Genomic DNA, 15,035 nt, shown 5'->3' with positions numbered 1-15,035 from the left:
CATTTCATTTTTTGGACTGTATAGATAAGCCCATTCATCTTCTAGTGGCTTAAGATGTATTTTTTTAGAGTTTTAAAATGAGGTTGCCAAATAGTTTTTCTACTTTTTATCTTATTTTTGAAATGATTAATTTTTTTTTTTTTTTTTGTTTTTTTTGACTGGGGCTGGGTTTGAACCTGCCACTTCCAGTATATGGAGCTGACGCCCTACTCCTTTGAGCCATAGGCGCCACCCCCAGCCATCATACTTTTAAAATTCATGCAAATGATCATCAAAGAATTTAATGTTCACATAGAATGTGGGGTTTGGGATTTTTTTGTTGTTGTTATTTGTTTTTGAGAGTCCCAAGCTGTAGCCTTGGGTAAAGTGCTGTGGCATCATAGGCTCACAGTAACCTCACAATTCTTGGGCTCAAGAGAGCCTCTTGCTTCAGTTTTTCTATTTTCTATTTTTAGTAGAGGAAATAGTTCACTTTTGTTCAGGCTGGTCTCAAACTCACAAGTTTAGTCAATTCACCCACCTTGGTCTCCCAGAGTGCTAGGATTGAGCCACCACGCCCGGCCGCTAACATAAATATTAATTTACCGTTCAGGTTTTCCTCTAGACAGGGAGCTAGTGGTAACTTTATCTGGCAGCTTTAATTGGTGTTTGGCTCGAAAGTTAAAGACCTTTTTATATAAGGTGAATGTCCATGGGGGATACTAGAATCTGTATGTGTGTTAAGAAGCAGAGTAAGCATGGGTGATAGATTTGATAAGCTGTGGTTGTGGTTCAGTTAATACTCTAGAATATTGATAATCTGCTGTGGATACAAAGTAAGCAAGTTTGGAAAATGAAAATCAATCATATTTATGAACATCCTGATTCACAAACACTTTATGGTATAAGAAAAATTGAATCCCCAATATCTGACTTGCACCATTGCCATTCCACTTCATGCAATTCTAGGAAGCTTTCTGGGGTGAGTGGGGCCATCAGATGGTAAACCTTGCTGCAGAGCAAAGCTCTACTTCTGTGCCTTGCATTTATCAGTGTTTCAGAGCTCTAGCCCTGGAGGTGGAGGTGGTGGTGAAGAGGAGGACAGTCAGCAGGAATCTGAAACTCCCGATCCCAGTGGAGGCTTCCGAGGAACAATGGAAGCAGACCGAGGAATGGAAGGCTTAATCAATCCCACTGAGGCCATGGGGAACAGTAGTGGGGCCAGCAGCTCCTGTCCTGGCTGGCTTCGAAAGGTAATTCCTTTGAAAGAGGTACCTCAGATGAAATATCAGACCCTTAGCAAGGACTAGAAAGGAGCTATTATGATTCCTTAGTTTTCTGTGCCCTGTGAAACTGTTTTGCAGCAGAAATCCATGTTACTAATTTCTACCTAGAAAGAAATCACCAAATCATTAATCTTTTCTTCTTTCCAACCTGTTCTCATACCTGTATTACTTAAGTGAATGTAAATTAATATAATCTACCTTGAAGACAGTTTTTATAGTGCATGTGTGCAAAGATTAAGCTTACAGATTTTATACTGTCATTTATAGAAATGGAATATCAGGGCAATTGGAATGTCTTACAATCAAAAAATGGTTTATGAAATATGAATATTGAAGTATATTTTCATGGAAATTGGCACAATATTTGGCTGTGCAGAAGGTGAAATATCTGTTAGTAGGATCTCATTCTTTTAGAAAATATCTAGTGTACAAAAGTATGTCAATAGAATATATATCAATAGTTTTACCAGTTTTTATCTGTGAGTGATGGAATTGCTGGTAGTTTTTTACTAGCTTCCTGCACCCATCCATATTTTCTCATTTTCTCCAGTGAATATTTACAGTTTGTGAAATTTTACATTTTTATGCCCCTTCCCCCCAATCCGTCTAGTAAGACTAAACTTAATAGTTATTTGAAGAGTCTGAACATATTCTAGCTACACCCTTCAGCCTCAGCCTGCAGCAGCCTGGCAGCCAGCCTCACTGCCATCACCTTAGACGTTCCTGATTCTGAAAAGCCTGTGTTGAGTAAGTGTGTTGGAGAAATACATCAGGCACTCCAGACTGTGTCCTTAAATTTAAGTTTGAATTTGCATCACTGTTACTCCTCTGATGAAGGGATGGCAGTTTACATGCCTGTAGGGTGCGATGTGTTGTTAACCACTACTATTCTGCCTCACTAGAGGGCGCTAATGTCGTGACAGTGAAAACTACAGGAAAAGAGAATTTGGGAGAATTCCAAATTATTGCAAATTATTGCAAACCAGAACTGATAAGGTTCTCTCTCATATGTATAGGAGCTGGAAAATGCAGAATTCATCCCCATGCCTGACAGCCCATCTCCCTTAAGTGCATTTTCAGAATCTGAGAAAGATACCCTGCCTTATGAAGAACTACAAGGACTCAAAGTGGCCTCTGAAGCTCCCTCAGAACACAAGCCCCCAGCGGGAGCCTGGGTAACTGAGCTTTTTGCCTTTGAATCACAACTAGGTATAAATAGTTTCTGTAAGCTCTGCCCAGTTCTCCTGACCTTACTATCTCTTCCTCTAGCTTTTGGTCTCTAGCTGCCCTTCACCAACTCCTCATGATGTCTATTAAGTAGCACTAAAAGCCTCTTCCCAAGACTAATCTCAGTTGCCTCAGAAAGGTATTTATCCTTTCACATTTCTGACAGGCTGACACCTTTCTATACCAGAGGATAGTCTTTTCTTTCTCCTCAGAATTTCCAAAATTGAAATTCCAAAATTCAAATTCAGTTTTTCATGACACTGCTTCAGGAGTTGGTAGCTCTAAATAGAAGAAGTATATGCCTTGTAATCTAATGAGGAAGCAGCATGTACATCTAACCTTGGCAAAAATGAAATTGTTGTAAATATCAACAAAAACTATAAACCAGCATCATCAAAAGTTTTCTATAGGCTCAGTGCCTGTAGCATAGTGGTTACAGCACTGGTCACATACACCGAGGCTGGCAGGTTTGAAACTGGCCCAGGCCAGCTAAACAACAATGACAACTGCAACAAAAAATAGCCAGGCATTGTGGTGGGCACCTGTAGTCCTAGCTCCTTGAGAGGCTGGGGCAAGAGAATAGCTTAAGCCAAGAGTTTGAGGTTGCTGTGAGCTAAGATGCCCCGGCACTCTACCCAGGGCCACATAATGAGACTCTTGTCTCATAAAAAAAAAAAGTTTTATATAAATGGAGAAAGTTTTCTATGTACCACCACATAGTAATCATTTAGACTTTGTTGGCGGTACATTCTCTTTTACAACTATTTGATTCTGACATGGTAGCACAAGAACAGCCTCAAATAGTAAGTGAGTATGCCTGTGTTCCAATAAAACTTTATAAAAACAAGCCAGAGTTAGCCCATGGGCTGTCTTTTGCTGACCCTTGCTGTAAAGAAAGTAGGGAGAAAAATCCAAATTGGGATAATTGAAAAGCTCTCCAGAAGAGATTAAAAAAAAAAAAACCTTTTAAAATTCAAGGTGAATATTTTAATTCCTCTGTCAGCCGCCTTGAATTGTGTTGGTAGTCCTGTTGACTGGACATCTCTCTAATCTTTTCTAAAGTGTGATATGCTATATAGCCACTATACATTACTGCATCTCACTGTTATAAAGGACTTGCTCCAAACCAAAATCATGCTTTTTCCCACTTCAGCATTTTATTTTGTTTTATTTATTTGTTTATTTATTTATTTGCAGTTGTGGGCCAGGGCTGGGTCGGAACCCACCACCTCCAGTATATGGGGCCAGCGCCCTACTCCTTTAAACCACGGGCACCACCCTGTATTTTATTAATTTTTTGTAGAGACAGGGTCTTGCTATGTTGTTCAGACTGGTCTAGAACTCCTGGCCTTAAGTGATTCTCCTGCCTTGGCCTTCCAACGTACTAGGATTAGAGATATCAGCTACCACACATGGACTTTTTGTTTGTTTTGTTTTTGAGACATGGTCTCCATCTGTAGACCAGGCTGGAATACAGTGGCACAATCAGAACGCACTACAATCTCAAACTTCTGGTTTAAGTAATCCTTCTGCTTCAGTTTCCCCAGTAGTTAGGTTGACAGACATGTGCCCATGCCCAGCTCCCACTTCAGCATTTTAAATGAGGAAATATCAAAGTACTTGAAATTTTTTCACGAAGTCCTCCAGAATAGATGATTAGTGTTCTACCTTGGGGACTGAGGCATTGAGGCTTCTCATGCCCTATTACATCGAGGCCAGGGGCTATTGCAATTCCAGTATTTTTCTGTTTCTCTTGCATATATTCATTCACATGTATGTCTGTTTTATCTTATTAATTTAAAAGTAAATCTGACTGTACCTAGAGGAAGTTTGGATCAGGCAGTTGATAGCACCTGGACAGAACCTCCTACAGTCTCTTCTTATCTCTTTAGCCACCTCGGCTGAATCCTCCAGTAACATGTGCAGGGAAGGGAGTACCCCTGACAGCTCCAGCCTGTGCATGCAGCTCTCTGCAGGTGGAGGTCGAGAGATTGCAGGGTCTGGTATTAAAGTGTCTGGCTGAACAACAGAAGCTACAGCAAGAAAACCTCCAAATTTTTACCCAACTACAGAAACTGAATAAGAAATTAGAAGGAGGACAGCAGGTGAGAGGAATTATCCAACGTGTAAGTCAATTTTGAAGAATCACAAACACACTAAGTACTGAAATAGACTTATTCCCTTGCAAGTCCTTGCTTTTTCATGATGTCACTTATGTCATTAATCCCAGAAGCTTTGGGTCTCATTCACTCGCCTGGATTGAATCATTTTCATCACCTAATTTCCATTGTTTTTTGTTACTGTTTATTTTTTCTTTTTATTACGAAAAACACTAAACATCACAGCACAGTGAACACTCATGTATCTACCATGTAGATTCAAAAGTTGTTACTTGTTGCTGTATGTTGTTGCAAATGTATGCTTGCTATAAATATATGCATTATTACTTTTGCTGAACCATTTCAAAGTAAATTATAAAAATCATAATACTTCATTACATGTCTCTAAAAACAAAGATATTTATTCTCCTGAACAACTATAATATTATTATCACAGCTTACAAAATTAACACTAATATTCTCAATTCTCATCCAGTATCCAGTTGATATTCCAGTTTTCCCCACTACCACCATCACCCTTTTTAAAAATATTTTTAATGACATTAACTTGTTGAAGAAACCAGGACAGTTATTTAAAAGAATATCCCACATTCTGGATTTGTCTTGTTTTCTTGGGGAATGTCTAACTTGTCCTTCCGTCACCCTGTCTTTCCTGAAATCCAGAAGTTTGACTAATCAAGATTCAGGTCAAACATTATTAGTGAAAATATTTCACAGGTGATGCTACTCACTTTTTTTTTTTTTTTCTTAAAGACAGACTCACTCTTGCCCAGGCGGTGGAATCAGCCTAGTTCACATCAACCTCAAACTCCTAGGCTCAAGCGATCCCCCTGCCTCAGCCTCCTAAGCAGCTGGGACTACAGATGTGTGGCAGGCCTGGCTAATTTTTTCTATTTTTAGCAGAGGCAGGGTCTTGCTTTTGCTGAGACTAATCTTGAACTCCTGAGCTCAAAGGATCCTCCTGCCTCAGCCTCCCACATGGCTTTGTCATGAGTGACTAACAGGGTTATAGGCATGAGCCACTGTGTCTGGCCTGATTACATTATTTTTAAAGAGCTATAGTCTTGGTGGTGCCTGTAGTTCAGTGGGTAGTGCACTGGCGACATATACCAAAGCTGGTGGGTTCGAACCTGCCCTGGGCCTGCCAAACAACAATGACAACAACAAAAAAGAAAAACTAGCCAGGTGTCGTGGTGGGCACCTGTAGTTCCATCTACTTGGGAGGCTGAGGCCAGAGAATCGCTTAAGCCCAGGAGTTCAAGGTTGCTGTGAGCTGGCATGCCATGGCACTCTACCGAGGGCCACAAAGACTCTATCTCAAAAAAAAAAAAAAATAGCTATGATATTGCTCTATATAGAGCAAACTAGGGATGGGAAATAGAGTTCAGCCTTTGGCTTTGCTGTTTACCAGCTATACATGTTTGAGGCCTGGTTTCTCACTTAAAAGAAGAAAGTAATACCACCCACCCTATATAGTTCTTTTGAGGATTAAAGGAAATGCCTATGAAAGTACTTTAGAAAGTTATACACTTGACGTAAGATTAGCAGCTGTGGCAGGCAGGAAGATTGTTTTGCCTAGGACTGTTCCAGTTTAAAAACTGAGACTTTTACATGCCAGAAAAGCCAGCAGTCCAGGACAAACCAGGACAATTGGGCATCTTACCTGCAGCAAATGTAAAGGTGTAGACTTTATCTAAAATATTGCTATGAGCTTCTCACAAGATAGTGGCTACAATTCCCGACATTGACATTGAAAATACAGTCCTGAACTGCTGTGACTAGGTGGCATTGTTGCTAATATATAACTCTGTTTTATCTGGACAGGTGGGGATGCATTCCAAAGGAACTCAGACAGCAAAGGAAGAGATGGAAATGGATCCAAAGCCTGACATAGATTCAGATTCCTGGTGCCTTCTGGGAACAGACTCCTGTCGACCCAGCCTCTAGTCTCCTGAGCCTGTATAGCCCCCAGGAAACTGGGATCCAAAGAACTTCACAGCACACTTACCAATGCAAAGAGCAGCTTTCCTGGCTTTGTTCACTTGCAGACAAGGAGCACAAGGCAGAGGCTCTGAAGCACTTTCCTTGTACGTTTGGAGAGCGGCATTGCCTAATATTAGATAGGCTCTAGAAGTGATTTTATTTTGAAGAATGAAAGGGCCCCAGGGCCTATCATCACTGACTGCCACAGCAGCCACTCTGGACCTTATCTGTTGATCCCACCTTTGACCGGGAGACACAGTTCTCACCTTAATTGCGCTGGTAGCAGCTTATATCCCATATATCATTGTCACCATTGATTGGAAGCTGCCCTGAGAATTAAACACCAGGCATTGCACCTCTGGGTGGGGGAAGGAAAGCTGGAATGGGCTGGAACTAGGTGTGGCCCATCCAGTGTCCTCTGGAGAGTGGCAGAGTAGTCTGAGCCTCCTCAGGAGCTCTAAATCTGAGAAAGTATGTCTGGTGAAAACAATCTAGGGCTTGTTTCCAGAAAGTTCAGTTACTTCATACAGCTCCATGCTTTAGGAGGAAAAGTGGGCTTAGATTGCTTTTCCTCAGGTTGGTTGAAATTTTTCAGTGAGGAGAAAGGGCGGGTCCCTCCGCATCACACAGCTGGAGTTTCAGGATGTGGCTGATGCAGGGTGGGATTGCCTAGCTTCGGAAGATTCCTCTGTAATGGATGAGGTGTCTCAGAGAACTATGTCTGTGGGGCCATAGGACTGGACTGAAGAGAAAATCACGAGGGAGAGGAGCTCTTCTAGCTGCCTCTACCTGGTAAGTTAGAGAGGGCTGAGAGGGACTCTGGAGTCTGCCCAGAAGGCTTATGCCTCTACCTTCATAGCTCTTAAGGTTCTAAGCTTGACATCAGCAACCCCAGCCACTCCCTTTCTATATGCTAGTCAGTATTTTTCCCCTTTTGGTGTTTTTTGAAGCCATATTGTAACCAGTGAATCTATATCATCTTTCCTACTTGAGTGGCCCAAAGCCAGCACCTGGGGGTCCCTGAAGCCTAACAGAATGGGTAGAACCTGCTGAGTGAAAGGAATTCGCCTGAGAGCTCACTGCTAATCTCATCTTCATTTTGTCCTGGTAGAACAGGAACAAGCTAGCTTTCCCAAAGAGAAATAGTATCCCAGAAGAACAAAATTTCATATAGAAAGTTCTGGGCAGGTATTTGATAGTTTCACTTAAAAATGTGAGCTTTGTGTTTCCGTCTAGCCTTACAAAATGTCTCTTTAGTAATTTGAGTCATAAAAGCTTCTTTGATGAGTCTCACATCCTGCCTCCCTACAAACGGCTAAATTTTATTTCATTTTCCCCAAACCAAAATACGTTTAATATCTGTTTTATCATGTGGCAGGTCCTATGCCATGGAAATTTTGCCATTTCCATAAAACTGGTGATGTAAAGGCTGATGCTGGGGGAAACCCCATGGGTGGGGATGGGCAACTCTATTCAATGGGACCTTTGGTTTGATGTTCCCGTTGTTTTCTCAATTGTGGGAAGCCTAGTACATTAGTACTACTGTAATCACTGAAGCCTTTTCTTGAAGTAAGGGAAGAGGCTGACCTTGGATTAAAGTTACAAGTTCTGGGGACTTGTGGGCTTGCTATAAACCCTAAAAGTGGGGTTTGGTTCATCTTGTTAAGTACAACTTTGATTTTCTTAAGAACTGGCTGCCCTGTCATGTCTCTATAACCTCATGCTCACCATCTCAGCAGGCCTGAGAGACAAGGTCAGTTTGGGTGTTCATCGTGTGAGGACTGCTTCCACTGTGAAGCTGAGGGACATGGGCATGCTGCTGAGACCATAGGGTGCAAGGGAACGCTGAAGGTGGGTGAGAGCCCTGCTCTTGTTCAGAGGGGGTCATTCCCTAGCAGTGGAAATGGTGGTCGTTTTCTCAGGCATGTCCCCTTGGGAAGTCTAGATTTGCTATTAATCTGGCTGAGAATCAAGTTATGTGCCTTTGAGACAATTTGTACTCTCTCAAATTGTGCCTGGGACAGCCATATATTTTTTTTCCCACCAAACAACTATGCAAACAAACAGAAACCAGTTCAGAGGTGGAGAACGTGAAAGGTGAGGCAGTAGTAATGCCTTTGAACGGTTTTCTGTAGCTAGTTCTCTTTAGATTTTGTCCTGCTTTTCTTCTTCATGCAGTACTAGGCGTTTTAAGTTTTCTAGTAGTATTGCTTTTGAGTTAGAGTATAACCTGAGTTACTCCTGTGCTCTGACATTGTTGTGAAAGAACTAGCTTATTGTTAGCCATGTGCTTGAGGGTGGAATGGTTTGGCATTTCTGTTTCAAATAAACATTTAAACTCTCCATCAGTGCTATGCCTCAGTAAGCCTGTGCATGGACCCTAGTTTCTGAGGTTAAAACACCCAGATTCTAGGCTTTCATGAACCTTTGATTCAGGGAGTCTTTATATAAGTAAATAAATGTTCTTGGAACAGAACCAACACAAGGGACATTTACACAGAAATAATCTTTGCTTCTTCCCAGTTTCTTATTCTTGCCAGCAGAATCATGCCCCCTGCCCACACACACACACACAAAAGACAGCACTGAAAGTGCAGAGGGAGGAAAAAAACTGGCCATTAAAAGAAGGATCCCTTCTTGTGCTTACCTCCTCAGGCTCAGTGGGGGGCTCTTCCAAGTGATTATGCCAGTTTGTTTTTCAACTTTTCCCTCAGATAGTGAACTGCATTCGGTCTCCATGTAGCACAGCCAAGTTCTAACCTCTCTTGGCTTCATATTTCACCAAAGGTTAAAGTAAAAGCAGAGTAAAACTCTTATTTCAGTTTGCAGTATATTCACAAACAATTGTAATAGAACAACTCAGGAACAAGAATATTTAAAATAAGTTCATTCACATGAAATCCCTGGGCCTCCAAAGAAGTATTACTAATGATAGTGTCAGGGCAAGGGGCTGCAGTCAGGACTATAAAATATGTTCTTTCCTGATGCAAAGCCAAAAATCATTTATTGCTTCAGTGATTAACTGTGGAAATAAATGTGCTGATCATTAAACCTCACAAAATTATGAACATTAGCTTGTGAGCTATGACGCCACAGCATTCAACCCTAGGGTGACTGAATGAGACTCTGTCTCAAAAAAAAAAAAAAGAAAGAAAAAGAAATACTGTTTCAGCATGTCCATATACTTTTTTAAATGAAATGAGTTTCCATGTGAGTTTCATCATGAAATTTTTCCCATGGCTTAACATTTTGAGCTTTAAAATTTATAACATTTACTTGTACTAAAGTTCTTGGATAAAGTAGTATTAACAAGTAACATTAACAAGCAGCATTTATTTATCCATTTTCATCCTCCGAGCTATCCAGGAAGAGACTTAAATAGAAAAAGGTTCTTACCTCTTCCCAGAGGCCAGATCAAACTAAATTTAAAGGATTAGGAGATTTATTCCTAGTATAATTAAGATCTGAACATGGAGAGATCAAAGGAAACACTAAGGCATTGACTTTTATTTCTTTAGCAGGGTAAGAAGGAGTAACTGCTTCTTTGTGTCTATACAAAGCACCCCCACACAACATCTGTTCTATAAAAGCCTGATCTACAATCTTAATAACATCCAGGGATCCCAAACTAGTACCTAGGGGACCAGGCAGATAAGGTAGATGGGGCAGTGAGCCAGGTGGTACTTCCATCCCCATCTGATAGAGCAACTAATTTTGAGCCCCATCCAACTTGTACTGTGCAGGTTGCTGGTCCAGTGTTTGCAAAACTGCCAGTTTTTGAAGAGATGGTCCATATCCCAATTTTGAAGTATCAGATAATACATTTAATGCTGTGCCAGCCCAATAAAACATCTGTAGGGCAGATTAGTCCACAAACTACCACTTTATGACCTTGGCCACAACTTATTCTTGCCGTCTATTGTAATATGAGTTACTTAAAGTATGTACTTCATTAAACTTGACTGGGGAATGTAGACATTGGGTTAAATATCCAATGTCTCCTTGTGGTTTCCTTACAGGGCTAACCAAAGGACCCAAATTATGTGATACCTACCTCTTTTCCTCTGGAACAATTAAAAAACATGCAAAGCTTTTAAGTGCTTGTCTTTAAGCAGGTCATTTTTTTTTTTTTTTTTTTGCCTAGTATCCTGCAGCCTCACTGCTAAAGCCTAAACTCATATTTTAAATTGGTCTGTACTGTTAGCCCAGCCATTCAACAGAAGCTGCAGAGGAACTGGAACAAGAGTAAGTGGCCATTTGTTACTTAGTAAAATACAGTTTTGTTGTCTTCCTATCTCCTTTGCCCAGCTAAAGCTGGGTGAGTTTCTCCAGGATTTTAAACTAATAAATATGAGTGTTGTTCAGGACGGTGATCCAAGCAGGACTTCAGAGCTGTTGTGCTTCCTTCCTGTCTGAACTAATATTACCCTCTCAGACATTAATTTGTTAGTTCTCCCCATTTCTTTTTTTTTTTTTTTCTTGAGACAGAGCCTCAAGCTGTCCCCCTGGGTAGAGTGCCATAGCATTACAGCTCACAGCAACCTCCAACTCCTGGGCTCAAGCGAGTCTCCTGCCTCAGCCTCCCAAGTAGCTGGGACCACAGGCGCCCGCCACAACGCCCGGCTATTTTTTGGTTGCAGCCATCATTGTTGTTTGGTGGGTCTGGGCTGAGGATTCAAACCCGCCACCTTAGGTGTACATGGCTGGCGCCTTAGCCGGTTGAGCTATAGGCGCTGAGCCAGTTCTCCCCATTTCTGAGGGTCACCATCTTTTATTTAACTGTAAGTCTCCAAAACCCATTAATTGAGGGCCTAGCTTATGCTGGGCACTGTTCTACACAGAAAATTGAAAAGATTTTGTCCTTTTTCCTTCAAAGTTTACTTTCTCAAATACACAATGACTATGCTATAATTGGCATGAACATGTAACACTTCAATGTCTCCGCTTGCTTTGATTGTAGATTTGCTGCCTCATTTTAAGTCATTCACCAACTTGATAAGAAAGCAGAATGCTAGCAGCAGCTGAAACTGAAGTTGCTTTCTTTTCTTAACATGTGAAACCCATTAGAAAACAAGTAGAAGTGTGATGTGCTTTCCCCCATCCCTACCCTGTAAAGTACATAAAGATGTTTCCTTTATTACATAGTACACCATGCGAAGGAGTAGGCGGCACTGTGCCTAAACCTGACCTACTTGTTTTGGCTTTTGGCCAGAACCATGCACCAGGGAGGCCAAAGGACAGACTTCCATTAATAATGCCTTACAGCAAAATCTTATCTCTTACAAGAGTTACCATCTGGGTGACCGACCATATTCCTCTGATACCAGCCCATCCAAGAGCAAGAAGAGTTAATAAGAGCCACAAACATTCAGCAATGGCCAAAAGGCACAAGCAAATGCAGACACTCAACTAGCAAAAATCACAAGTCTGGCTTGAGAGAAAAGAGCTTTATTGTAGCCTGCTCACTACTCTTTGGGTGTCTTCACCTATCAATTCTAAAGGCAGCAAAACTAGGCATATTAGCCCGAGGCTGTAGTTTTAGTGGGAAGCTGGGGCCTTCCTCCTGCTGCTTGGCAATAGCTTTCTCAACTGATTTTAGCTCTGCAGACAGATCTGGGAGATGTGAAATGTTTGTTTCTTTCTGCTCTGCATCAAATTCTACTCCCATTTACTGCTAAAGAGAAGCAGCAGAGCCTGAGTTATCTGAGCAGGTTTCCACTGTTGTCTGCTCAACTGTAATGCTTCCTTGGAGGTGGAGGACGGTTCTTGATGGTCTTACACTTGGGAATGTGTCGCTCGGCCACTTTGGGAGCAAAGTGGCGGCTACAGTGAGGACACTGAACGTAGTCAGGGTTTTCTGCAGGCAGGATGTGAGGCAAGTCTGAGGGTTTTCCACCGTTGGCAATTACCTGCTGGACCTCTCGAGCCTGACGGAGGGTACGGATAAAAGATTCATGCTTCTGCCTCCAGTTGCTCTTCCGAGGAGGCTCAGCCTGTAATATAAAAGGAAGTCTCCATTAGAATGGAGAAGTAGGCTTGGCGCCTGTGGCTCAAGTGGCTAAGGCGCCAGCCACATACAACTGAGCTGGCGGGTTTGAATCCAGCCTGGGCCTGCCAAACAACAATGATGGCTGCAACCAAAAAATAGCCGGGCATTGTGCTGAGCGCCTGTAGTCCCAGCTACTTGGGAGGCAGAGGCAGGAGACTCGCTTGAGCCCAGGAGTTGGAGGTGCTGTGAGCTGTGATGCTATGGCACTCTACCCAGGGCGACAGCTTGACACTCTGTCTTAAAAAAAAAAAAAAAAAGTGGAGAAGTAAAGAGCATGTTAATCTCCAAGGTCAAAGAGAACAGGAAAGGAGCAACAGCGATAAGAGACTTGCCAGAATGCAGCACTGAAACCAAGGGCCTGCAAAGGGGGATTCATTCCACTGAGAGGTGAGCCATTTTTCCCAGCAGAACTCCTGAGAGGTTCAGTGCTTAAAAGAGTTTAAGGGGGATATAAAATAGATTTCACCCACAGCTTCAATTAGAGGAAGTCACCAGATAATGTAGAAAATTGATAAATCAAGAAGTTAAGGTAGGCAGTAGAAAGGGGACAATTTCAAGGCTGAAAACAAACTGGACCCCACAGCTCCTCTACCACCTTGCACATCCAAGCATCCAGCCCTGCCAGCACCCTCCCAGCAGAACGGAGTTTATTCGCTGGAGAAATAGAACTAGATAGGTTTTAGACTTAGGAATTCCAGATAGGTGGAGAACCAAGTTAATCTTGGAGCTTAAAATGGGGATTAAATGTAAGTATACACACCAAATTACAGAACTGTTAGCCTCCTTTCCCCCATCAGCAACCAGAGTATCAAAATTTACATGGTCATCCTTGAAGGAGAACAGGTTCCCAGGCCTGAGTGGTCCAGAGAAAGGCCTTCAGACACTGACTTTGGGGAACCCCTTAAAAGGCCTTAATAGGAAGGCCCTTAGTCAACAAGCCCCAATTAAGCTTAACTATGAATGGACAGCCAAGGGTCATAAATATTTGACAAAAGCACTAACAAGAAAATACCCAAGAAAGTCTACAAACAAAAACTCAGGAAGCAGCAACAAGGCAGGTAGCAGAAGAAAACTTTTGTTTCTTTTGTTTCTTGTAAAAAATTATCCAGGGAGGGGTGGCACATGCCTGTAGTCCTAAGCTACTTGGGAATGTGAGGCAGGAGGATCGCTTGACTCCCCCCACCAAGAGTTGAGGTTGCTGTGAACTAGGCTGAGGTCATGATACTCTAGCTTGGGCAACTGTCTCAAAAAAAGAAAAAGAAAAAGTATTAGAAGAGATTGTACTCATAAAACAAGAAGAGTATACTATGAAAAAGAAACAACTAGAGAACCAGAAAGAACTATTATAAATTAATTTTTTTTTTTTTTTTTTTTTTTTTGCGCCATAGAGCCTCAAGCTGTTGCCCTGGGTAGAGTGCTATGGCATCACAGCTCACAGCAACCTCCAACTCCTGGGCTCACGCGAGTCTCCTGCCTCCGCCTCCCAAGTAGCAGGGATTACAGGCACCACGACAACACCTGGCTATTTTTTTTTTATTATTATTTTTTTTTTGGTTGCAGCTATCATTGTTAGGCGGGTCCATGCTGGATTTGAACCTGCCAGCTCAGGTGTACGTGGCTGGCGCCTTAGCCACTTGAGCCACAGGCACCGAGCCTATAAATTAAAATTTTGATAGTTAAAAATAAAAATGAGGCTCGGTGCCTGTGGCTCAGCATCTAAGGTGCCAACCACATACACCTAGCTGGCGGGTTCAAATCCAGCCTGGGCCCCCCAAACAACAATGACAGCTGCAACCAAAAAATAGCCGGATGTTGTCGTGGGCACCTATGGTCCCAGCTACTTGGGAGGCGGAGGCAAGAGAATCACTTGAGCCCAGGAGTTGGAGGTTGCTGTGAGCTGTGATGGCACAGCACTCTACCCAGGGTGATAGCTTGAGGCTCTGTCTCTAAATAAATAAATAAAAATGATATAGAAATGTTATAACATGTCAAGGAAATTTCACAGGATAGGAAAAGGTATCAAGATTGAAAGTAGAAATGATTAAAAAATTAGAAAGTCAATCCAGAAGTCCAACATGTGACCAATAGGAGTTCCAAAATGAACAGAAAACACAAGGGAAAAAATCATTAAAGAAATAATACAATTAACATTTCTGGAATTAAAGGTCACATACCTTGAGACTGAATATTTGGCTTACCAAATATCCAGCACAATTACTATAAAATTTCAGAATTTCAGCCAGGCACAGTGGCTCATGCCGTAATCCTAGCACTCTGGGAGGTCAAGGCGGTGGATTGCTTGAGCTCAAGAGTTCAAGACTGGCTTGGCGCCTATAGCTCAACCGGCTAAGGCGCCAGCCACGTACACCTAAGGTGGTGGGTTCGAATCCC

The 15,035-nt window shown here is 42.1% G+C and overlaps 2 protein-coding genes across 4 annotated transcripts in view; one reads left to right on the top strand and one right to left on the bottom strand.

Moving 5' to 3' along the window:
* The window catches only part of NEK9 (NIMA related kinase 9), a 51,755-nt gene extending 42,810 nt beyond the window's left edge, over positions 1-8,945 (top strand). For 2 of the 3 annotated variants that reach the window (XM_003786919.1, XM_023511548.1), the window contains exons 19-22: positions 1,033-1,232; positions 2,282-2,440; positions 4,385-4,597; positions 6,437-8,945. In XM_003786919.1, the coding sequence (XP_003786967.1) occupies positions 1,033-1,232; positions 2,282-2,440; positions 4,385-4,597; positions 6,437-6,559 (695 nt within the window). In that variant the 3' untranslated portion in view covers positions 6,560-8,945. The remainder of the gene's footprint in view (positions 1-1,032; positions 1,233-2,281; positions 2,441-4,384; positions 4,598-6,436) is intronic. The other variant, XM_023511547.1, reaches the window with a different exon arrangement.
* Positions 8,946-12,125: 3,180 nt separating this feature from the next.
* Positions 12,126-15,035, bottom strand: part of ZC2HC1C (zinc finger C2HC-type containing 1C) — a 9,651-nt gene continuing 6,741 nt past the window's right edge. The window contains exon 3 of the mRNA XM_003786918.3: positions 12,126-12,588. Coding sequence (XP_003786966.1) covers positions 12,325-12,588 — 264 coding nt within the window. The 3' untranslated portion in view covers positions 12,126-12,324. The remainder of the gene's footprint in view (positions 12,589-15,035) is intronic.

Source organism: Otolemur garnettii, unplaced genomic scaffold (genome assembly GCF_000181295.1).
Source record: "Otolemur garnettii isolate 467f Iridium unplaced genomic scaffold, OtoGar3 scaffold00020, whole genome shotgun sequence".
NCBI lineage: Eukaryota > Metazoa > Chordata > Mammalia > Primates > Galagidae > Otolemur > Otolemur garnettii.
This window is presented reverse-complemented; position numbering and strand designations above follow the sequence as displayed.